Source organism: Giraffa tippelskirchi, chromosome 2 (assembly GCF_054371585.1).
Source record: "Giraffa tippelskirchi isolate mGirTip1 chromosome 2, T2T-mGirTip1v1.2.pri, whole genome shotgun sequence".
Taxonomy (NCBI): domain Eukaryota; kingdom Metazoa; phylum Chordata; class Mammalia; order Artiodactyla; family Giraffidae; genus Giraffa; species Giraffa tippelskirchi.
In genome coordinates, this window is record NC_137276.1 from 228,280,395 (window position 1) to 228,305,197 (window position 24,803).

The 24,803-nt window shown below is 46.4% G+C and overlaps 1 protein-coding gene across 5 annotated transcripts in view; it reads right to left on the reverse strand.

Moving 5' to 3' along the window:
• The window catches only part of RUNX1 (RUNX family transcription factor 1), a 273,518-nt gene that overhangs the window by 58,729 nt on the left and 189,986 nt on the right, over window positions 1–24,803 (reverse strand). For all 5 annotated transcript variants that reach the window (XM_081558871.1, XM_081558865.1, XM_081558881.1 and 2 more), the window contains one exon: window positions 12,387–12,491. In XM_081558871.1, coding sequence (XP_081414997.1) covers window positions 12,387–12,491 — 105 coding nt within the window. The remainder of the gene's footprint in view (window positions 1–12,386; window positions 12,492–24,803) is intronic.

Sequence of the window (24,803 nt, forward strand, 5' to 3'; positions counted from 1 at the left end):
GGCCTCCACTTAGGCAGAATTCTAGCTGATTCCCTAGTGAGGGTATGGGATGTGGGAAGAGGGTGCCCCTGTGTGCAGGGCATGTGCTTTAATAATAACAGCTAATATTTAAGGGGCATCTCTGTGCCAGGCACCATGTGTCATCATGTGCCCCTTTATTCAATGAGCACCAGAATCCCTCGAGATGAATACATCATCTTCCTAGGGTGGCATGTGAGGGGGCCAAGCTTAGGGAGACTGATCTACCACGGCACAGAGGTGACCTTGAATCAGGCCATTAGCTCTCCAGCCGGGCCACCAACCACTGCTCCAGACTGTGGCTCAGACCGCCTCTAATCCTCACATCCCTTAGCAAGGTTGGTGTCACACGCCCATACTACAGATGGGAAAACTGATGCACAGGTATGAAAGTAGCAGGGCTCAGACACGAGGCCAGATTGGTCCACCTCCAAACTCCTCTCTCACTCCCCCGGCTCAGAGCTTTCTGCTTCATTTTTGAAGCTCGGGGCTGTGCCCTGTTAGCAATGCTGGAAACAAACAGAAAGATGTGACTGTGGGTATTTCTCTGGAGCACTTTAAAACGAGTGAATTAGAAATATCATAAAACCACTTCAGAGGTAAGTAAAAATAAGGTGATACCAGGATCACATCCAAAAAGGGCCATAAATGTATATAGTTCTTAAGAGCTTAGATATTTCAAATATTTACTTTTTATCTCAAATGACCAGAAGGCTGACTTCTAAGCTATGGTGAACAAAAACAAAAACAAACAAACGGAATCTCAAATGTTCGCCATTTCAGTGTATGAAAGTACTCTGAAAGATTCAATAACAGGCTGAGTTTTAGTCAATACTTGCTTTAATGGAACCTGAGTATATGTAAATCGTGGAAGCACCAAAGTAATGTATTGCCATTAACTTACTTTATAGGGGTCTAGGGAGTTGGCAGATTAATTCAACTGTATTCCTTAGAAAAAGGCAAACAGAAAAGAACTTTGCTTTGGGTACTTCAATGTTACCTTGGCTTTCATCTACAAATATATGGCCAGAATATTTGGCTTGGCTGTCAGGAATTTTCCCAATGACAATGCATAACTTACTTGCACAAAGAACTCACTGTAAATATATCACGTGTAACTGAGAAAGGCATTTCACAGCCAATGTCAGTGTTTGTGACATGTCTGATAATACAGCTGTAATGCCCAGTAATAGGCTATACCTAACTTACCCCTTCTTGATAGTCAACTGCTCATAGCAAAAAAGCAAACCTTTAAAATAAATTGTTCATAAAGGAAAAGAACATGGAAAGAATGGCAGAACACAGAAACTGCAAGCTAGCTCAAACGAACTTAAACACAGATCTAGAGCAAGGGGGGTTAATTCTACTTTACTTAAACGGAACCTCTCTTTTTTTTTGGTGGTGTCAGTGAGTTCTATCAGACCCACCCGATCCAATTCTTACCAATGCTTTTCTTAGCTACGTGGCTTATAGGAAAAAAAAAAAAAAATCCAAGCCTTCGCAAAAGCTCAAGGAGAGTTTTTATGAAAAATGGAAAGCGGTTAGAGTATAAAAAATTTCTAAGTCCATCCCAAAGCTGACAAAAGGATGCATTATAAAACCCTGTGCCAACTGCAGTCCATTGCTCCATTGGGTCACAAGGTACGTGGGCAGCTAAAGGAGGCACCGCGATGCCCAGAAGGGTCTCTGATGGTGAAAGGTGGACCTGTGGTTACTGAAACGCATCTCTGAGTGTCTTTGGGGGAAATAAAGGAAATCCCTACCAAACACAAACCAGAAGAGAAAAATCCAAGACAACTCTAGAGAGACAGGTTGGTTTAGGAAACTCAGACAGTGGCTGAGTGTCATGCCTACGAAGCTTGGCTGTGGCAAACGGGGGGGGGGGCGGGGGTGCGGTCCAGGCACCCCAGGAGGTGAGCTCTGTGCATCTGGTGTGAGAATTGAGACCCCAAGAAGAGTTTGCACATTTCATGTCAGTTTTCTAAAACAAAGTAGAGGAGCCTCTCCCAAGCTGTGTCATGCGTATATCTGAAAGGACCTACCGGTGAGACCTCAAACACCTGCTTTTTCACTCAGACAGAAGCTTTCCCCTGCTGCTAAGTTGCTTCAGTTGCGTCCAAGTCTTCGAGACTCTATGGACGGTAACCTGCCAGGATCCTCTGAGTTTTTTCACAAATCTCAACCTTTGGGGGCAAACCCAGATGCCCATTGAGGGACTTAGGAATGGTGCCCAGAGTATTTCAAGGGTCCATAAAAATGTAAGAAAAGAAATTTTACTGTGTCTAAATACAAAAGGAAAAAAAAACAAAAAAAATCAAAATTTATAAATGTTTAATTAAGTGTCTAAAAAAAATGAAACATTACGGCAACTTCATGAATTTTTAAACTTAGGAATCACAAATCGTTTTTGTTTCGAGTCCTCTTGTTTCCAAAGGATACCAAGATGCAATGCAAATAACCGCTGCCTCTCCTGAACACTGACTGTGTGCCAGGCATTGGTTCAAAATGTTCGACCCAGGCTGTCGCATTCAGGTTCCCTGCCCTGTGAGGTTCATACAGCCACTGTCCTTGTTTTCTAGAGGCTGGGTCAGGCCGGCACTCTTTCCGCCCACCCCACAGTCACCCACACAGTCAGCAGATGCCAAGAGGGGGATTGCAACCCAATGGTAATCACTATGCTGATGGCAATGACATCAGGGCTGCAGGAAATTAAATGCGTTACTCATAGCCAGATTAATTTCAACACCAAGTGATAAAAGCCATTCAAAAATTTACAGCAAAAAAACATCTAATGTAGAACCTGGTGTATACGTATATGTGTGATGTGACATCCATCCCCCCTTCCCCAGCCCTGTAGAAGGAGCCGCCAAGGGTCGACCTCTAGGGGGCGCTGTTTGTGGGGAGCCCAGGGCTTCTGCTTTTCTGATGATATTTTGCTATCATCCTTTCAGCGGGAACTAACTTAGAGATTATCAGGGGTCCTGTTGCCTGGCTGGACAGAAGAGGACAGTGAGGAGAAAGTACTTAAGATAATTGCATGAATTCACACCCACTGGCCTGGTGGCACCAGTCTGAAACCCAGGTCCCCCAGCTGAGGATCTAGAAAAGTTTTCACATGTTTTAAGATTAAGAAACTGAAGCCTAAACACAGACAGGATTTTTTTTTCTTTTAGCACTTCATACACTAAATTCTAACAAGGACCGGGATGTTAGCTTATATCTCGACTTCACTAGGGTGGCATTTAAAATAGTGATGTGAGTTTCCAATAGTCCAGAGGGACAGAGGTATTCAAAGTCATGGTTTAAGTTTCAGTCCATGTTCCTTCTCTAGCCTCTGCTCCCCTACATTAGACTGAGATGCTACCTAGATCATTTCTTTATGTTCTCAGTGGTACCTGGAAGGAACCACTTCTTCCTTCCTTTCTGCAGCAACACAGAACATCTCGGGGACTTCTGTATAAGACAGGGCTAGTTACCAAGAGATCACAGGCCTGCCCAGGTCCTGGTGAGCTAATGAAGTGGCTTATCACTGCTTCCAGAACAGAAGCTTACTCCCTCCAGGGTCCTCTTACATCCCTTTCATCCAAAGGGCTCTTTCAGACCTTAGCCAGGATGTGAAGGGAATGTAAAGGGAAAGTCGCTCAGTCGTGTCCGACTCTTTGTGACCCCATGTACTATACAGTCCATGGAATTCTCCAGGCTAGAATACTGGACTGGGTAGCCTTTAGCTTCTCCGAGGGAATCTTTCCAACCCAGGGGTCAAACCCAGGTCTCCTGCATTGCAAGTGGATTCTTTACCAGCTGAGCCACCAGGGAGGCCCAAGAATATACTGGAGTGGGTGGCCTATCCCTTCTCTAGCGGATCTTCCCGACCCAGGAATCAAACCAGGGTCTCCTGCATTGCAGGTGGATTCTTTACCAACTGAGCTATCAGGAAAGCCCTGATAAGTCCACTAAAAACTAAAGAGTCATGGAAGTCTTTGTTGTTTAGTTGCTAAGTCGTATTCCACTCTTTTGAGACCCTGTGGACTGTGTAGCCCACCAGGTTCCTCTGCCTGTGGGATTTTCTAGGCAAGAATACAGCAGTCAGTTGGCATTTCCTCCTCCAGGGGATCTTCCTGATCCAGGGATTGAATTTGCATCTTTGGCATTGTAAGGCGGGTTCTTTACCACTGGGCTATCTGGGAAGCCTGTGGGAGTCTTTATCTATATAGAATACTGCTTGGTCTAGTTTGATGCTACTAAGCATAATAAACAGAAAGACATTCTAAAATTCATTGGAAACATTTAGGCAGGATTATTAGTGCTTTAAAAACTGCTTTTGCCCAGTCATCAGATAATTGAGGAGCTTAGCACAGCGGGCATTATAGCTCCAGTGGAAGTCACCCCAGAATGTCCATCTTAGCACCAAAGTGCCTTTCACAGTGGGGAGGAGGAATCTAAGTAGAACATTCTACCTCTCTGACCCTCTAGCTCCTTTATATTTGGGTGAAAGGTAACAAAGAATTCTTTTTTTTTTTTTTTTCTTTTATTTTGGGGATCACGATTTCATCTAGGAAGAATGAAAGTCCAAATCCAACATCTGAAAAATCCAGGGAAAGGGGGATTAAGTAGATGATCGTTCATTACTCAGAGGACATGCTTAAAGCAATTCCCAGAGAACAAGGTGATTAGGGGTTGATAATTACAATCCTGAGATCACAGATCTGGAAAACCATCTGGCATTCCACTAACCAGTCAGGGGCAAAAAATAAAAAATTTGCATCCTCTTAGCAGGCTGCATGGGTTTCCTGGCGGTTCAGTGGTAAAGAATCCTCCTGCCAATGCAGGAGATGCAGGTTCGATCCCTGCCTCAGGAAGATCCCCTAGAGAAGGAAATGGCAACCTGCTCCAGTATTCTTGCCTGGGAAATCCCATGGGCAGAGAAGTGCGTGGAGTCGCAAAAGAGTCGGACACAAATGAGTGACTAAACAATAAGAAGCAGGCTGCACACTGTGCACGTGAACCCTCTAGGAATCTCTTTGCTGAAGGGGGAACTGGACTTGGACAGCTCATGTGTGGTCATTTTTGTCACATTACTCATTTTTCCTTCCTGCCTCTGCTGGAGGGAGAGCTTTATGTTGGGCACCACCCTTGCTTCAGGTCCCCAGATGCCAGGCCCCTAAGCAGACCCTGGTGTCAGACACGGAACCCATTGTCAGCCTGTACGGCAGTGTGGGTGGTACATTTCACAGCATCCTCACCCCAGGGAAAATGCTGATTCCATCCTGTTGGTACAAAAATGATGAATGTCAAGACTATGAGGCTCTGCTTTCTTGAAGAAAACTGAACCAGAATTTTATTGATAAACTCTAATAAAAAATTTCTACACAGAATATTTCAATACAATAAAGCTCAAGTAGCAGTTGGTGTAGTTCTTAAAAACAAGACTTCGGCGTCTGCGGATGGTGGTGTCTGGATGGCTGTGTTTAAGTTATGGCTTATGAAATAACTGTGTGACCTTGGGCAAGAGACTGGATTTCTCTTTGTGTAAGGATCTATCCTTACCTGATCTTGCAAAAATTATCAGTTAAGGTACGTGTGGTTCTTTGTTCAGTGCTGAGCAAACGGCACTATCGGAGTGTTTCGTATTATTATTGAAAAGTGAAAGTGAAAGTGTTCGTGGCTCAGTCATGTCTGACTCTTTGTGACTCCATGGATTGTATAGTCCACCAGGCTCCTCTGTCCATGGAATGCTCCAGGCAAGAATACTGGGTAGCCATTCCCTTCTCCAGGGGATGGAACCCGGGTCTCCTGCATTGCAGGCAGATTCTTTACCATCTGAGCCACTAAGGAAGTTGATTATTATTATTATTATCAGGCATTTTTATTATTAAGAGAAAATAACATTTTAAAAGAAAACTGTACGTTAGTCAATTACCAGAGCAATCCATTTCTGCTCATTCCATACTTCTCTGGGTAAACTTGATTTCAAATATTTTTCGGTCCATGATCACCATAAGTTTATAGGCATCTTTCATGCATTTGTTTTTCACTTGAAACATACTCGCCATAAACAAAGATTCTGTTTCTTCTCTATATATATATCTTCTCTCTCTCTCTCTCTCTCTCTATATATATATATATATATATGTATATATATAATAGCTTTGCTATTTGCATTCAACATCATAGAAAAAAGTTATATTCATGTGACATAGTCTCAATAAAGTCTTAACAAAAGCAATTGAGTAATGGGGAATGAAGTCTATTTTAAACTGACCGATTTCAACTGTAACTCTCCATAAAAACGTGGTTAGTTGGCAAGAAGGCTAATGCCCCAGAAAGTAGCAGATTCCAAAGATTTTAAGCCACAGCTCCACCTAGCTATCCTGTTACTCTGAAATTCAAGAGTTCAAACACAGCAGGTACCGTGAAGGGCTCCATTAACTATTAACTCGAGGGCAGACGTTATCCTAGAAATGGCGAATATTTGTTTTATGAACCTTTTAAATTTTTAGTTACTCAATGTTCTAGATGTAACAGACACCTGGCCAGCCAGGTGATGGCTCATGCCTTCACAGTGACTGTCCAATCCTAAGTCCACCCCATTGGGACACCCCCACCCCCCCCGCCCCTCAACCCCTCCTTAGCAAAGTATCTTCCTCTATGGCACTGAGTCACGCATTCAAATTATTTAGTGAAATATCTGCAGAGAATATGCTTCGGTATCTCAACATTATCATATTACAGGCACATGGGCTAAATTACAGACACATGGGCTGAGTGCTGGAGTTTCCCATTAGGTTCCCTGAAATATTAAAAGAAATACATAAAAGCAATCTCAAATATCCTTTCCTTGAAAACTCCTTTCACTCAATCTTTCATGCTTAAAGAGAAGACCATTTTTAAATACGTTGACAAGCTTCTAAATGTTCTACTTACAAACTGAAAACAGGTCCCACCTTGCTGCTTACAAGTACTATTCCAGCAGAAGATACCTTCTGCTGGTGTTCTTTCCCCATAATAATTTTAATTTTTTAACAATTAATCATTTCTCTATTCACCTGAGATGTACAAATAACCCCGCAAGACGTGGGAAAAACAAGTTTTGACTTACTAAGGGGCAGGTCAGTTATGGAAAAGGGCAAGTGATCACCTGAAATGGAAAAAAAAAACATTTTCATTTCTCTTTGGAAGACACTTTTTGTTACAACTTTGCCACTGAAAACCAGGAAATTGGTTGGGAAACATCAAGTGATTCCATCAGCCTGGCCAGCAGACTAGCAGCGGCATGTTCCTTAATTCTTTGTCCTTTTCTTAATTACCTTACTGGCAGGCTGAAGGAGATAAGCTTTCCTTCCGGTTTTTGCAGAAACGCTTTTTTACGTTGACGGCTCCATGCTTGCACTCAGGCTGGGAATTGCCCTTTCTAGACAATCTTAGAGCTGGGACAAGTGTGAGAAGTCATACAAGCCAACAACTTGTTTCAAAAATGAGAGTACCGGGGCCAGGTCAGAGAGTCTAGAATAGGTCATGTGCAGATGGTATGGTGCAGGATGGGGAGGTAAATGCATGCTCAGACAGACGGATGGATGGATAGACTGGATTAGTATAAGGCATCAGGAGCTCCTCATTGTAATTCTGGCTTCATCACCAACTCTTTCTTTCCAACCTAAGCAGATCATTTCATTTCTCCCGGGCTGCTTTCCCTTATCAGTGAGGCAATTAGCCCTGAAGGCCCTCTCAGGTCCCTTTGAGCTCTCATAGTCATTAATTTCACAAAACAAAAGAACTTTTCAAAACGATTCAACTTGGCTATGCTGGAACCATGTTGCCAGAATCACCCAGAATTCATAGCACCATAATAATGATGGAAGGGACTTGGGAGATCTTACTAACCCACAGATTTGACGCTGCCTGGGCATTCTAATTTACATGCAATGACCTCTCTTAAAACTGCACTGAAAGTGAAAGTTGCTCAGTTGTGTCCGACTCTTGGTAACCCCATGGACTGTAGCTTGCCAGGCTCCTCTGTCCACAGAATTCTCCAGGCCAGAATACTGGACTGGGTAGCTATTCCCTTCTCTGGGGAATCTTTCCAATCCAGGGATCGAACCCAGGTCTCCCACATTGCAGGCAGATTCTTTACCATCTGAGCCACCAGGGAAGTCCAAGAATACTGGAGTGGGTAGCCTATCCCTTCTCCAGGGGATCTTCCTGACCCAAGAATCAAATTGGGGTCTCCTGCATTGCAGGTAGACTCTTTACTAGCTGAGCTACCAGGGAAGCCCTCAGACTGCATTGGAAAGAATAATTCACAATATTCAAAACATGATAACAATCAGAAGATGTGTTACACACACACACACAAACACACACACACAGAGGAATATTATTCAGGCACACAAAAATACCCTGCTATTTACCATTTGCAACATTGATGGACCTTGAGAGTGTTAGGCTAACTGAAATAAGTCACACAGAGAAATACAAATACTATATGATCTCACTTATATGTGGAATCTTATAAAAAAAAAAAAAACAAACCCACAAACTCACAGAAACAGAGAGTAGATTGGTGGTGGCCAGGGGTTGGGGGTGGGGGAAAGGGATCAAAGGGTACAAACTTTCAGTTAGAAGATGAAAAATTTCTGGGGACCTAATGTATAGCATGAACTATAGTTAACAGCACCGCATTATATATTTGTAAACTGCTAAGAGGGTAGATGTTAAAAGTTCTCAGCAGACACAAACAAACCATCACTATACGATGTGAAGGATATGTTAACTAATATCACTGCGGTAATCATTTCTCAATGTAGACATATATCAAATAATCATGTTGTAAACCTTAAACCGACACAATAAGCCAACGATATCTCAATAAAGTTGTGGGGGTGGGGGAATTCTGTTAACTTCTCTTAAAAAAAAAAAAGTGTCTGTGAACACAGTTTCATCAAAAAGTAGTTCCCACCTTGAATCAAGACATCCAAATGATAATAAGAAAAAGGCATGCTAAAGGCCCGCCTTGCTTCCAGGAGTGAAAAGGCAGCATTACCTGAGTCACCCTGGGAGACTGTGTGCATTTGACTTTTTTCTAGAAGTCCCTTGTGAAATAGACACTCTCTACCTAAGCCTGTAACACCTCTTTATACCATACTTATATATATTCATTTAATTTAATTTGGTTTTTAAGTTAATTTTCCCCCAGACCCCAAATTCCATTTGGCAGGAAAGACTCTGTATAAATGGGTGCCGCTTTGGAGCCAATCCCTTCTGCCTACTCCAAAACCCTTCTCAATAATGACTGTTTTCTTAAGTCATAAAGCAGCAGGAAGCAGAGTCCACTGTATATACAGGCGGCCCATTACAATCGCATATTTTTCCCCTCTGACTGCCAGTTCTTAAAAATTCAAGCACTCATCATTTATTTTTCGAAGTTCAATCACTGTTAGTTCTTTGAATGTTACAGGAAAATACTGGCTGTACAGCAAAAACTGCCCTTTTTTATGCATCAGTGAAGAGGGGCAGTGGAAGGCATATGCAGGGGTCACCTGATTTAAGTTTCTTCCTCCCAGTAGGTTTGCCTTTGAACTCTCCCAGAGACAGCTGTTGTTTCTACTTTTACTTAAATGTTTTTTTAACTGAGGTATGGGGTTTCCCAGAGAGCTCAGTTAGTAAAGAATCTGCCTGCAATGCAGGAGACCCCGGTTTGATTCCTGGGTCGGGAAGATCTGCTGGAGAAGGGATCGGCTACCCACTTCGGTATTCTTGGGCTTCCCCATGTGGCTCAGCTGGTAAAGAATTTGCCTGCAATGTGGGAGACCTGGGTTCAATCCCTGGGTTAGGAAGCTCCCCTGGAGAAGGGAAAGGCTACCCACTCCAGTATTCTGGCCTGGAGAATTCCATGGACTATATAGACCATGGGGTCACGAAGAGTCAGATGTGACTTTCACTTTCACTTTTCATAGCTGATGTACAATATTAATAAGTTTCAGGTGTACAACATAGTGATGTGCAAGCTTTAAAGGTTATATTCCATTTATAGTTACTATAAAATATTGGTCATATTCTCTGTTGTACTACATCTCCTTGTGTGAGTGTGTGCGTTTGTTGCTCAGTTGTTTCCGACTCCTGGCGGACTGTAGTCCACCAGGCTCCTCTATCCATGGAATTTTCCAGGCAAGAATATTGGAGGGAGTTGCCATCCCCTCCTCCAACTATATATCCTTGTATCTTATTTATTTTATGCATCATCATTTGTATCTCTTAACCCCCTACCCAGTTCCCTGCTTCCATTTTTATTTTTTAAATTTTGTGTACTTATTTATTTTTTAAAGTCTTTATTGAATTTGTTACAAGATTGTTTCTGTTTTATGTTTCCGTGTTTTGGTCACAAGGCCTGTGGGATTTTAGCTCCATGAGCAAGGATGGAACTCACACCCGCTGCGCTGGAAGAAGTCTTAACCACTGGACGACCAGGGAAGTCCACCTGCTTCTATTTTTCAAGAAAGGGATGCTACAGCCTCCTGAGTGAGCCCTTCGGGAAGTTTAGGTAGCCTCAAGGTCAACTGCCTTAAACATCACAACTGCCTACCCCCCATCCTGCGCCTGCTGGAACCTGAGCCTGCTTCCTCTTTGGTCCTCTGCGAGCGAGCGCCAGCGCCTGCGCGGTGCATCTGGCATGTTTATCGCAGGGTCCCTAGGAGTCTTCAATTTGCCGTTCCTACTTTGGAAACCTCTCATGTTGGGTTTGGTTGGAACTGTGTGGTTCTGCGCCTGTGGTTTTCTTTTCACACAGAAATTGGAAATCGGGGGTGGTTCCCAAGTCCTGGAGTTTCCTGAGTCTGGGTGTGGCCAGAACATCTCCAGGTACTTAAAAGACAACAATCTGCCGGCTGGGGGAAATAAGGTCAGAAAGAAAACAGGCAAAGGGCACCAAAGAGATGGTGAACTGACAGCTGGTCTTGAGGGGTGGTCCTGGTGGGTGTGGTGTTCTCTGTGGGGTTCCGCCCACTTTAGGGGATCAGGAGGGTTGACTGATGCAGTGCCCAGGTTGATCAAGGTACCATGAGGCTGTGGCCAGGACTCCAGGGAAGACTGCCACGAGCTGTAGTGCTCACAGGATGACCTACAGACAGCCACGCTGTGGGGGCCACCACTACCACCACCACAGGCCAGGTCTTCTTGGACTGGGGGGCAGGGGGTGGTGGAGGGGCACCCAGAGACGCAGGCAGGGAGGCGCAACTGGGAATCGCTGGCATTTCCTGATTTCATTCTCCGTGCCAGGCACACAGCACTGTCTCCTTCAAGTTACAGAGAAGCTCTCATTAACACCCCCATTTTACAGATGAAGAAACTGAGGTTCAGAGAGGCTCCATAACTTCCTTAAAGCTTAAGCACTTCAGCCCCGCACTCCACTTGTTTGGCCCAGAACTCAAAATTCTTAACCACTTCGCTTTACGACCTGACACGCCTGCATCTCAACTTCCTGGCCTAGCAGGAAGCCCAGTTTTTCACCCCTTACCCCCACCCTGAGAATAGAGGATATTAATTTTCCACCGGGGCCCTGACATGGTTAGAAGGCATGCAGATGCCGGGCTGGGGCTCTAGTCAGCTCCACAGATCTGCAAGTGTAACCCAGCCTCCATCCAAGGGAAGGGTGTGGTTCTGGAAAAGAGTGCTACTCTTGTGTTTACTCAAAGATAGTCATTAAGTCACCGTGAAGACATTTTTCTGCAGACTAAACAACCCCACTCCTTTTTTAAAAAAACTTTTCTTGCAGGAGCTATTTTTCTGGTACCATCTTTCTATATTTGCTGGTTTTCCCCCAGGCATTCCTCCTGCCTCCCATTCTCTATTTTAAACAATCCTGTCATAAGATTTCGATCTGTGGCACAGAAAGAAAAGGGTCATTTTGGTAGACTTCATCTCCAGCCTCCAAATGAATAAAAGGCCAGCATGGATGGTAATCAGCCCCTTGCTGTCCACTCTGACCCTCTGGCCTTTTTTGGGCCACCTCTGTGCCTGGCCAGTCTTCCATGGAACTTTACCACGTATTTGGTCCTTAGGCCTGTGCTGTCCCCAGATGATTCTAACATGTGAGAAGTCTGATTTCCTTGAGTCAGTCTGATTTCCTTCTGGCCTCTAAAAGGATGCTTCGAAAAAAGAGCCTGGAGCCCAGAGACAGCCTTTGACAAGTGAGAACGTCAAAAGTAAAATTCTCCCTCTCTACAGGAGCCTGACATTCCCCTCTGGCAGAGGTTTCAGCCACATTTGGGTGATGCTGATTGAACACAAGGCTTCGAAGACATGGTCCCTGGTGCCTGAGTGTACCATCTGGGGCGGGGGTGGGAGGCTGCCAGCCCCGAAGGGGGCCCACTTACTTCGAGGTTCTCGAGGTCCATCCACTGTGATTTTGATGGCTCTGTGGTAGGTGGCGACTTGCGGTGGGTTTGTGAAGACGGTGATGGTCAGAGTGAAGCTTTTCCCTGTTGGAACACGAAAGAGAGCAAAGAAGGATGAGGCGGTGGCCTGACTATATTTGTTGGGTAAATCAAAATTAATATAAGCTTCCCAGTCCTTGTACTGGAAAAGGGGCTGGACTTGAGCACACGTTATCGGTTTTCCCAATACTCCTTTTAGTTTGGCTTTGCTGAAATTCTGGAAAGTATAACTATGCTGTCTAGATGTGGCACTTCCGGTAGTCACATGGCTTTCGTTTGGTCACTGATAACACAGGATCAAGAGAGATTCAGATGTGTTTACTTTTAGGTCGAGAGCCCAGGAACATAGGGGCAGCTTGGCAGCTAGAAACCCCCATGTCCTCCCTCTCAATAAGCTCAGGGCAAAAGGAGTAGAAGAACCCATTTCTGTCTTTCCCCTCTGATGTTCTTTGTACCTCCAAGGATTAGGAGAGACAGAATTTCTGAGGATAGGCTTAATTGGAATGATTCTCTCTGTATTTTGAAAATACTAATTGTCAGTGATTTAAAATATTATTTTGATTATGCCTTAGGAACTCACGGGGTTGGCCAGACAGAAGGATATGTAATTGACAGACTGAGATTCAATGACAATTCTGAGCATAAATATGCACATGGATTTACATCTAAGTGTTTTATACATATTCACGAAATGTGAGTATGTACTCATTGCATACATGTCATGCAGTGCTTTTAATAATTAGAAAAAATTGTTTAAAACATAATTTGTAATAAAAATATTAATATATAAATACATTAGTTATTTAAAAGCATTTCTTCTTGGCAAAGTGGTTCAAAGAATGTCCTCTGGGTTTGAATTCTGGCTAACTGACCTTAAACAAGTCACTAGTCTTCCCTGTGCCTGTGTTCTTACCTTGAAGGTGGGTACACATAACTTCTCCTACCTTATAGAATTGTGCCTGTGTGCCTGCTACGTCAGATCAGTTGTGCCAGACTCTGTATGACCCTATGGACTGTAGCCTGCCAGGCTCGTCTGTTCATGGGATTTTCCAGGCAAGAATACTGGAGTGGGTTACTGTGCCCTCCTCCAAGGGATCTTCCAGACCTAGGGATCGAATCTGTGTCTCTTATAGCTCCTGCATTGGCAAGAGGATTCTATTTGGGAAGCCCATAGAATTGTGGAGGAGGTTAAATGAGTTAATATGAGTAAAACCATTAAAACAGCATCTAGCATATGGTATTCAAAGGTGTATGTGTCTGTCTCTCTCTGTGTGTGTGTGTGTGTGTGTGTGTGTGTGTGTGTAGAAAGAGAGACAGAGAGTGGCATAGCTCTCCCTGCAAGACAGAAGATTTAGGTTCCTGTACACATATTTAACCTCTCCAGATCTCAGTTTCCTGCTTTGCAAAATGAAGGCGTTCATGGGATACATACAGTGTCACTATTCACTCTGGTTTTATCTTTGAGATAAATGCCGTTGCCCATCTCCACAGGTAGGCGTGTGCCTGCACCCAAGGTGTTTCCCCCACTGCAACTCCAGCATTTCAGATTCCATTAAAACACTCTTTCCTTCCTAGGGCTGCTGTAACAAATTGTCACAAACTAGATGGCTTAAGGGCTTCCCTGGTGGCTCAGCTGGTAAAGAACCTGCTTGCAATGCAGGAGACCCCAGTTCGATTCCTGGGTTGGGACGATCCCCTGGAGGAGAGCATGACAACCCACTCCAGTACTCTTGCCTGGAGAATCCCATGGACAGAGGAGCCTGGTGGGCTACAATCCATGGGGTCGCAAAGAGTCGGACACAACTGAGCGACTAAAGCATAGCACAGGTGGCTTAAGGGCTTCCCAGGGGGCACTAGTCATAAAGAACCTGCCTGCCAATGCAGGAGATGCGAGAGACGTGGGTTTGATCCCTGGATCAGAAAGATCCCCTGGAGGAGGAAATGGCAACTCCAGTAATGCCACTGCAGTATTCTTGCCTGGAGAATCACATGGACAGAGGAACCTGGTGGTCTACAGTTCATAGAGTTGCAAAGACTTGGACACGACTGAAGCAACTTAGCATGCATGCATGCAGGTGGCTTAAAACAACTGAAACTTTTAGTCTCCTAGTTCTGGAGGCCAGAAGTTTAAAACTGAGGTGTTCAGTGGGCCATCCCCTTCCAGGAAAGAATTCTTCCTGGTCTTGCCCCGGCTTCTAGTGTTACTAGCAATCCTTGGCTCTCCTTGGCTTGTGGCAGCATCACTCCCATGTCTGTCTCCTTCCTCACATGGCCTCCCTCCCTCTGTCTTCAAATCTCCTTCTCCTTATAAGGACACCTATCATTGGATTTAGGGCATACCCTACTCCAGTTGCACTTTCCTTTAACTTAATTAACTTGACTATATCTGCAAGCCCCTATTTCTAGATAAGGTCACATTCTGAGGTTACTCATGGACACGACTATTTAGGGAACGCTACTCAACTCAGTGGGTTTCCCAGATGGCTCAGTGGTAAAGAATCCAGCTGTCAATGCAGGAGATGTGAGTTCAGCCCCTGGGTTGGGAAGATCTCCTGGAGAAGGAAATGGCAACCCACCCCAGTATTCTTGCCTGGGAAATCCCATGGACAGAGGAGCATGACGGGATATAGTCGGTGGGGTGGCAAGAGTCAGACATGATTGAGTGACTGAACAACAACAACATTCAACTCAGTACAAACGCTGAATGTCATAAGAGTTCCAGTTGCAGCTCTATAAGTGACCACTGCTCTCTAGGTTTTACCTGTGGGTTTTACCCCCTGAAACAGTCTCACTCCTGTGGTGGCCCTCCTATAACCATCCTATTTTCTGTTTTCTAAAAATTTTTATTGAAGTATAGTTGCTTTACAATGTTGTGCTAGTTTCAGGTATATAGCCAGGTGATTCATACATATATATATGTAGTCTTCTGCAGATATATATCGGATAAGGCAATGGCACCCCACTCGAGTACTCTTGCCTGGAAAATCCCATGAACGGAGGAGCCTGGTAGGCTGAAGTCCATGGGGTTGCGAAGAGTCGGATGTGACTGAGCGACTTCATTTTCACTTTTCACTTTCATGCATTGGAGAAGGAAATGGCAACCCACTCCAGTATTCTTGCCTGGAGAATCCCAGGGACGGCAGAGCTTGGTGGGCTGCCGTCTATGGGGTCGCACAGAGTCGGACACGACTGAAGCGACTTAGCAGCAGCAGCAGATATATATATATCTGCAGATATACATATATATATATATATATATTCTTCTGCAGATTCTTTTCCATTATAGGTTATTACAGGATATTGAATATAGTTTCCTGTGCTATTCAGTAGGTCCCTGTTGTTTACCTATTTTATACATAGTAGTGTGTATCTGTTAATTGCAAACTCCTCATTTCTCCCTCTCTGCCCCTTTCCCCTTTGTTAACCATAAGTTTGGGCTTCCCTGATAGCTCAGTTGATAAAGAATTCGCCTACAATGCAGGAGACCCCAGTTCAATTCCTGGGTTGGGAACGTCCACTGGAGAAAGGATAGCTACCCACTCCAGTATTCTTGGGCTTCCCTGGTGGCTCAGCTGGTAAGGAATCTGCCTGCAATGCAGGAGACCTGGGTTCAATCCCTGGGTTGGGAAGATCCCCTGGAGAAGGGAAAGGCTACCCATTCCAGTATTCTGACCTGGAGAACTCCATGGACTGTGTAGTCCATGGTGTCACAAAGAGTCGAACATGACTGAGAACCAAGTTAACAACCATCCTATCCTTTATTTCCTAAATGACAACAAAGATCACTGTCTTCCTAATGTTGGCATTTTTAGGACTGTGTAGAACTTACAAGTTTTCAAGCACTTTCCTATATACTATTTTATCTGGTCCTTCCAGCACTCTCATGAAATAAACAAGACAGACTTCATTGCCTTTGGTTAACAGACAACAAAGCTAAGACTCAGAGAGGGTGAGTGGTTTGTCCAAAGTCACACAGCTTGGATACACAAAAAACCCAGATCTCCCAGCTTTGTGTTTCATATTATTGTCATGAGGTCCCCAATCTCTACCTTCAAACTCAGTGGCACCAGAACCAGGAATCCAGACTTGTGGTACCTTCGCCATGCTCTGCCACTGCCCTCAAAAGAGAACACAGTCCTGGGGATGATAATGGCTCCAGACCGTACTCAACAGCTAATTGAGAGCCTGGGTTATAGCTCAAAACTACTTTCTTCCTGAGCTGAATTTAGGCTCCTGGCACTTAATGCCAACCCCCTGGTTAACCACAGAGACTGCCCTACTGAATCAGGGAGGAAATTCAACCAAAGTGAATATTTGCGAAATCGCTGCTTGTAATTATAATTAAAATTCTACTATTTTATGCCCATCATTTTATGTGCAGTCAAGAAGCGTCTGTCCGGCAAAAGCTACTAGGTGGGGCGTTTTGGCCCCAGTAACCGTGGCTCATGAAGGCTGAGGTATTCCGGCTCACAACGGAGCCCTTGTGTACAGCTTTGAACACCACGACATCTGCTCATGACCTCATAGACAGCGGCAGTTAAGTGATGACATTTGGCTCACAGGTGTGTGTGACATTTTTCCACTCTAGGAAAGCTCTGCCTTCCACTTCCTTGTATTCTTCTGTGCAGACCTGGCACCGAACTTGACACCTGGGGACTGGCCTGCCGGTAGGCACATCAGACCCTTGGAGCCCCGCCCTCTGCCCTGACCACGCCCCCACCACACCCTGGCTATGCCCCATCACGCCTGACCACACCCCATCGCACCTGGCCACGCCCCATCGCGCCCTGGCCACGCCCCGTCATACCTGGCCACGCCCCAGCTCATTCCTGCAGAGACACAGCCCTTGGCCAGCACCTGACATGATGGTAGCTGCGCCCACGGCCTAATGTGTTATTAGCCAAATTCCCTCATCAAAATGACCTATGGGCCTGGTATTTTAAGTGCGTAGGTGTGGAGAGTGAAAGCCTCTCAAGTGCTTTTCTCAGTAAGCTGTGGGCAGACTAGTAGGAAAGCAGAGGAGAGCAAAGAAAAGACAGTTCGGCTCCATAACCACCGCCCCGAAATCGGCTTTTCGGGATCAAACACGGGGCTGGGAGATGGGGCTGCCACAGAGAGAACTGATGCTCCCATGTGTAGCCCGCGCGGGTTCTTTCATGGAGAGGCTGGGCGGCTCCTTGCAGCCCTGGGCTTGGCCCACGGTGGGATCCAAGGTGCCCCTGGCTGTGTTGCTGAAAGACTGCGGCCCTGGACTCCCGAGGGGACAAGGTGCAGGGTCACGGGGGTGGCCCTGTGTGGGTTTGCAGCGGAGGGGCCAAGGAAAGGGGAGCACTCAGACCTTCCTTCTCCTGCCCACAAACCTCACCCAGACAGCACCCTGAGTTCTGGCCAGTGGTTGTGTCCAGGAGGAATTCTATTTAGAAGCACACAAACTAGGACTGAATTAAGAAGATGGAAGAAACCACAAGGAGAGAAGGGCTGTCTTGACTTATGAAGTCTGGAAGTAGCACAAGACCAGACCTGGATCACATAACCCCAGGGTAGTGCCAAGGCATGGGGTGCTAGTTAACAACGCGGGCTGCTTGGGTTTGAATGTGCTGGCTGTGTGACCTTGGGCAAGTGACTTAACCTCTCTGAGGGGCTTCATCATCTGTAAAACGGGGGTGATCATGGCCCTTCCATCTCACAGTGCTGTTATGCAAATTACATGAAATAAGGCATTAGCAAATATCAGTTTAATTATCATTAAAGATATGACAGACACAGTTCCACAAAGATCACAGCTGGAGGCAGTCCCGTGAGGTGGGGCTGGTGGCAATTCAGCATCGAGGTCTGATGGTGGGCAGTGAGGGGAGCCTTAGTGTTTGGCAGGTGGTGCCAATGGAGCTCCTTCAGGCTCATCCTCTCTTCTCTAGAAAATTCCAGCAGACCCAGGTGGAATGCACAGGACCAACAGGCAGGCAAGGAATGGGGCCTAAAGACCCATCGGGAAAACTGCACATTCAACTGGAACTTCAAGTTCAAGGTCACTCCTGCCCTGCCAGCTGGCCACCTTCGTAAGGCACAATTGCAACTGGCTGAGCCACTTGACAACCAGCCAGCCAAATGCTCCCCCCCCGCCGGCCCAGAGCATGTGTCGTGCCCTCGACGCCAGTGTGTTCATCCAAATGCCAGCACAAAATAACTAAGTGCTTTATTTAGTTGGGAAGAAGGTCACGGGGCGCGTCTTCCTGGACGTCGGCTGCCACGACATGCTTTCCAAGGCGAGGCAGGGATGAGGCCCCAGGTCTCTGCTTTCTCCGGCTCCACGTTTACCAGCCATGGGGCTGGTGGACTCGGGCAGCCGGCTGTGGTCTCATAAAGCCACGGCTGGACACTGCAGTTCCGCCAGGGCCCAGGGCACCACGCCACTTCCTCACCACATCTGGAAGTGGCGAAACCTCAGGATTGCTGCAAATGGGCGCCCTGCTGCGCCCCCAAGGGCGAGGGTGGGGAGAGGAGCAGAAGGTGAAAAGGTGACTCAAGATTATCTGGGGCCCGAGAGTGGAAGCGCGTCCTTAGAAGTTCATCAGGTTGCGGCAGTGAGCTCCTACGGCCACGGGCATGTCTCCCTCCGTCCGTCCTCTTGTGATCATTTGGTTCACGGGCAGCCAAGCCGCCCGCGTTGACTCCTCAGCCACTGGGCTCTGTTTCGGTCACTCTCCTTAGTGAAGGTTTGGACCCCGTGAGTCATCTTCTCCTTTTTGGGGCCAGTTTCAGTTGGGATGTGAAACTTGCCCTTTGTCACGCAAGGGCAGGCTGTGTGTACCAAGGACCGTCTGCTGAAAGGGGTCACATAGCTAAGGAAACGCAATCACGACATTTTCCACTCATCTGTGCATCTCTGCTGGGAGACTGGTTGAGTTCACACACTTTAAGCACCCAAGAGAGCGAGAAAGGAAAAGTTAAAAAAAAAAAAAAGCAACTTTGGAAAATGAAGAAAGCCAGGCAAGGCTCAAATTTTGCTCTTTGCAAATTCTGGAAATGCCAGATTTTGAGATGTGGCGTGAAAATTTCTCCTCTTACTATGTAGTTTGTGCTGGGTCTAATTTTGATTACCCAGTAACTAAATATTAAAATGAACAAATCCTCAGAGATTCTGGGAGAAATCTGAATCGGGGATGGTTTTCCACAAAGTATCTTAATTTATGTTTTTCACTTTTCCACTGGAACAAGCTAATGGCCAAAATGCATGCTTTTGCTCCTCAACCATTTCCTTGCCCAAACACATACCATTATTTTCGACACTGGGGCTGTATAATTATTTATCTGGGGATTTCTGAATAGAGGACAGATTCTTCAAGTGGCACAGAATTTCCTGGTTTCTCTGAATTGAATTGAGGTGATGATGTCAGCGTGTGTCCACTTGGATGCAAAGTGCCCATGTTTAAGATATCCTTTTCCAATCACACCTGCAGCCACGCGGGAAGAATGCAGGGGAACGTTCCTAGCTATTGGCACAAGGACAACCCCCTCAAAGTTGCCTGAAAGTCAAGTGTTTAAAATACAGAACTAAGTTTTCCAGAAAAATCAGCGTGCATTGGATATGATGGAGCATTTGAAAAACAGCAGTTGGCTTGGAGAAAACCCAAAACATGCCAAGTGTTTTCTCTGGAGCTGTTCTAGAAGAACGAGTTGTTTGAGGACAGGGATGGTCTTTTATTAATCTTTGCGTCTTCTGTTCTGAGGCAATAGAAAAATGTGATCCATTTGATAAATGGATCAGTGAATTATTCTGTAAAGTTGCAGCTTGACAGCTGGTTCTTTATGATGTCTGACTTCACTTGGAAGGTTTGACTCTCCTTTTCAGCGGCCTGGGTATGAGCTCTGCTTTAGTAAGGGGATGGTTGGACAAGCCCTTCTCTTCATGAGAAGCATTAACCAAACCACAAAGAACCATGATGCTCTCATATGATTTTTGCATTTCTTCCAGAGGAGCCTGGCGGGCTACAGTTCATGGGATCGCCAAGAGTCGGACAAGACTGAGCAACTAAGCCCAGCGTACTCACTAGATATCACAGTCCCTTTCTGATCTTCCTTTTTCCTTTTGGTGTCCCAGGTGCCTGCGTGTCTCGGATGAGCAACCAAGGTTAATCCTTGCAGCCCAAACACCTCCAAGGCCTTGAATCCACAGCTTCTTTAGGCCAAGGCCATGCCTTCTGCCCTGTATTTCCACCCTGGGGAACCCTCTGGTTGGCGCACTCCGAGTCCCTATTCTTCACCCATCAGGCCAAATGCCACAGGGGACAGGTGACCACGGTGACCTCCTGTGGCTGGCCTAGTCCTGGGCCCGACCTGATGGTGCCCTCAGCCCAGTGCCTGAAACACACAGCCTAAGGCCACCTGGAGCCGCAGCAGAGAGGCCCGGGGTGGTGTGGGGGGGGGGCATTCTGCAGGGAAACTGGCATCAGGGTCCTCAGGGCCTGCTTGCCAGCTTGTTGGCACCCACAGCTCTGCTGTGGGAGGCTAGGAGGGCAGGTGGGGGGAGGCTGAGCAGGAAGAAGAGGGAAGCTACAAGCAAGGCTGCAGGGCGTGGTAGGTGGGGCCTGCAGGAAGCTGATTTCTAGACATGGTGACATTTACCAGATGGTGTGTTCGCTTACTGGATAGACAGTGAACCCTCTGTATCGGCGGGTTCAGCACCTTCAACCAAAACACAACCTTGGATCCCAACTCTGAGCTCCCAGCTATGCTCCCAAAGCCCTGTCTGCTCTTCAGCCTGTGGTCTCAGGCTCTTAGCACCATTTGTATATGGTGATGTCAATTCCCTGCTTAAAACCTGCTGACGCTTCTCTGTTTCGCTGGGATCAGACCAGATTCCCAACGTGGGATGTCAAGGCCCTCTCTGCTGGCTGGATGCTCCTCTCCCACCGTGTTTTCTCTGCTTGGACATCCTTCCTGATGCCTTCTCCCGGACAGTGGCCTCGTCAAGCAGAGATGTCTCCACTGAGATGACAAGTGGTCCAGAAAGACCCCTGAGTTTGCAGTGGGTCAGGCAGCTGGTGGTGCATTTTGCCCTGGTCACTCCTGTCTTTTCACCCTAGCACTGGCCACTCAGAACAGCAACATCTGCTAACTGGGGGCCCCTCACTGACCCCAGCAGGCTGTGGCTCCTCCCTGGCTGACCTTTGTGTCCCTGGGGCTAGCCCAATGCCTGGCACACAGCAGATGCACAATGTTCGTCTGATGAATGAATGAATGAATGAAATACCCTCATGAAATTACTTCTGCCAGTGGAGGACAGTTCTAATAAAGTAGCCATGGGCACTATACTTCTTTGATCAAAGATGGTCCAAAGCCTGTGAGCGACTCACCAGTGAAAACAGAGAACACCAGGTCGATTGCAAGGTATGACTATACCTGAGATGACTATATTATTATTATTATTCCTGTGTTTATGTATGGATAAACACAGCAAATGCCTGGGATGACTACGTTATTATTATTCCTGTGTTATTTATGAATATTAATGAAATTCTTGCTGTGTCTGACAGGCATTCTCATTTTCCAAGCTTCCTTGGAAGATAAACGAACATAAATTCCTTGCCAATAAGAAGTGGAAAGCGGAAATGGTATCGTTCTTGAGTTGCTGATTCAGGAGAACACGGGCTAACACCTGTCCGGTCTCTGCCCTCCTCCCTTAGAGTGTCTCCTGTAGAAGGAAGGATGGCACGGAGGTGAGTTGTACCTCTTTCTTTCTAAGTCTTGTTACACACACATCATCTCCTTTGAATCACTCTGAAAACCTTTTGCGGTGCGTATGAAGGGCACTGGTATATCTATTGTACAGATGAGGAGAGTGAGGCCAGCACATCTAAGTGAGTCCAGCAAGCAGGCCACCTGCTTGTACTTTATCACACTACCTTCCAAAGAGCCGCAGAATCGGCACAAACAAATACATACTTAGTTATCAGGAATCGGAGGACTATCAACTGGGACATGATGGCTGTGGGGGCCTCTAGAGTTCATGGATGTTGGCAGAATGCAAGACACCTCTTTAAGCCAACAGCCAGGTGAATCGATTCTCTGCTGAGATGTGGCCGAAAAAGAAAAACACGCGTGGATGTTGGCTTGTGTTTTCTGAACCCGCTGAGATACAACCTTAAGATCGCCTCCAGGGAAACAGCCAGGAGGTCCTGAAGTGCGTGGTCCAGGGTGCTGCCGTGGAGCAACTATAAACCCCCTCCACTTGGGTGGAGTCAGCAATTACAGAGCAGGAAGAATGCAATGCCGCTGGGTGCCAGCCTGGGGAGCCGGCAACAGGACAAAGGGATTATTCTGCCTCACTGTGAAAACGGCAGTGTTTATTGTTAAAATACGATCGGGAACTAAAGGGGCATGTATGAATCATAAATATTTGCATGCCGTTAATGTCTGGACAAAGGAGTTGCAAGGGCTAAGTTCGGAGGACTTCTTTTCCCACGAAAAACAGTGCCTCGGATTACAGTACATATTTAATTTCGTCCCTTCCATTACTGATCTAAAATCGCCGTGCCTGCTGCACAAAACTTTTTCGTGACCTGAGAGCTAGCTCTACGGGGGCCGAGGGATCAGGATGAGGGGCTGATGTCTCAGAAAAGTCACTCATTTAAACAAATAAAAAAAAGCAGGTCCCGGTTGTATTGTCTGTTAGGAGCTCACGGAGCTGCCATCAGCGACTCTGCAGAATTAGGGTCATAGCAACTGACCTTGCCATGAAAAGTAATAACCCCTAAAGACTGTCTTATTTCAGGGTAATCTTCACTGCACTCCATCCCCTTTGGACAGAGTTTGAATCTGGCTCCGATAGGTCAGGGAACTTGCCCACGGACACACAGCTCTGAGCCAGTGCTGCTTGCCCCCTTCTCTCCCCCAGGGAGGGACATCTGGCAAATTCTGCAGACATTTCTTGTTGTGAGCACCCATGACCAGGAAGGAGTATGCTCCAGGCTACTGGGTAGAGGCCAGAGATGCCACTAACCATCCCAAAATGCAGAGCATGGCCCCCACCACAAAGAATAATCAACCCAAAACATTGCTGGTGTCCAGGGTGAGATGCTCTCCTCCCAGCGGCAAATCAAGGACTGTCCATGCAGTAACCACTAGGTTCTACTGCCTGAGGTGGTCACTCATTTGGATATTTAATGAGTCCCCACTCTGAATCAGGCACCGGTCTAGTGATAACACACAGGGCTTCTCTAGTTCAGGGTGGAATCTCTTGTGTTTTGAAAATTCTTGGAAGGCTGTCTCCTGGGCACTCTTGGGCCCACGTTCATCCTTTCCCGGGTGCTAGGGTCTCAGCATCACCATGACCTCGTGTGTGCCTGCCTGCCATAGCTGCTCCTTTACACCTGGAGCCTCCCAGGAACTCCCACGTGGAGAGTTAACTCTTACCAGTCTCAGAGTATGTGACACACAACCGACCTCCATGCCGGATGTGGGAGCTGATAACTTCACTGAAGGAAACTCACAGGAAGTAGATGGGGCAGAAAAGTTCAGAGGGAGGGTCCCCAGGCAGAGTAAAAGCAACCAACCAACCAGAGTCCACAGTCACAGCAAAGCATATTCAAGAAATTCCACCTGCACGGATGAACCTAGAGCCTGCTACAGGGAGTGAAGTCAAGTCAGAAAAACAGTGTACGTGAACACATACATATGGAATTGAGAAAAATGGTCCTTGATGATCCCATTCGCAGGGCAGGAATAGAGATGCAGACATAAAGAACGGCCTTGTGGACACAGCAGTGGGGAGGAGAGGGTGGGACGAACTGAGAGAGTAGCGGTGAAACATATGCATTACTACGCATGAAACAGACAGCTAGTAGGAAGCTGCTATATAACACAGGGAGCTCAACCCAGTGCTCTGGGAAAGCCTAGAAGGGTCGGGTAAGGGGGTGGGAGGGAGGTTCAAGACAGAGGGGACATATGTATACTTATGGCCAATTCTCACGGTTGTACGGCAGAAATCAATACAACATTGTAAAGCAATTATCCTCCAGTTAAAAAGAAATTAAACAACAAAAAAGAAAATTCCACCCGTAGGAGACACCACGATTCAATGAGAATGCCAGAGGACTCTTTTTTTTTTTCCAGACCTTTTTTTTAAGCCATCTTTCCCTGAATCTTCTTGTAGCAAACAAGTGATGGCAGAACCAACACGGAGCTGGTAGGAGAAAGCTCCGGAAGAACCCAGCTCTCTTGTCTGCGAGTGGTCCCTGCGCAGCTAGCCTGTCAGCAGCTAACCAGGGCTTCCCAGAGATGGACGGCAAGTCAGACTCCATCCGTCCCTGCATCTCCCCCAGGTGTGCCAACAGACTCCTTTTCGGTCTCTGTAAGGTA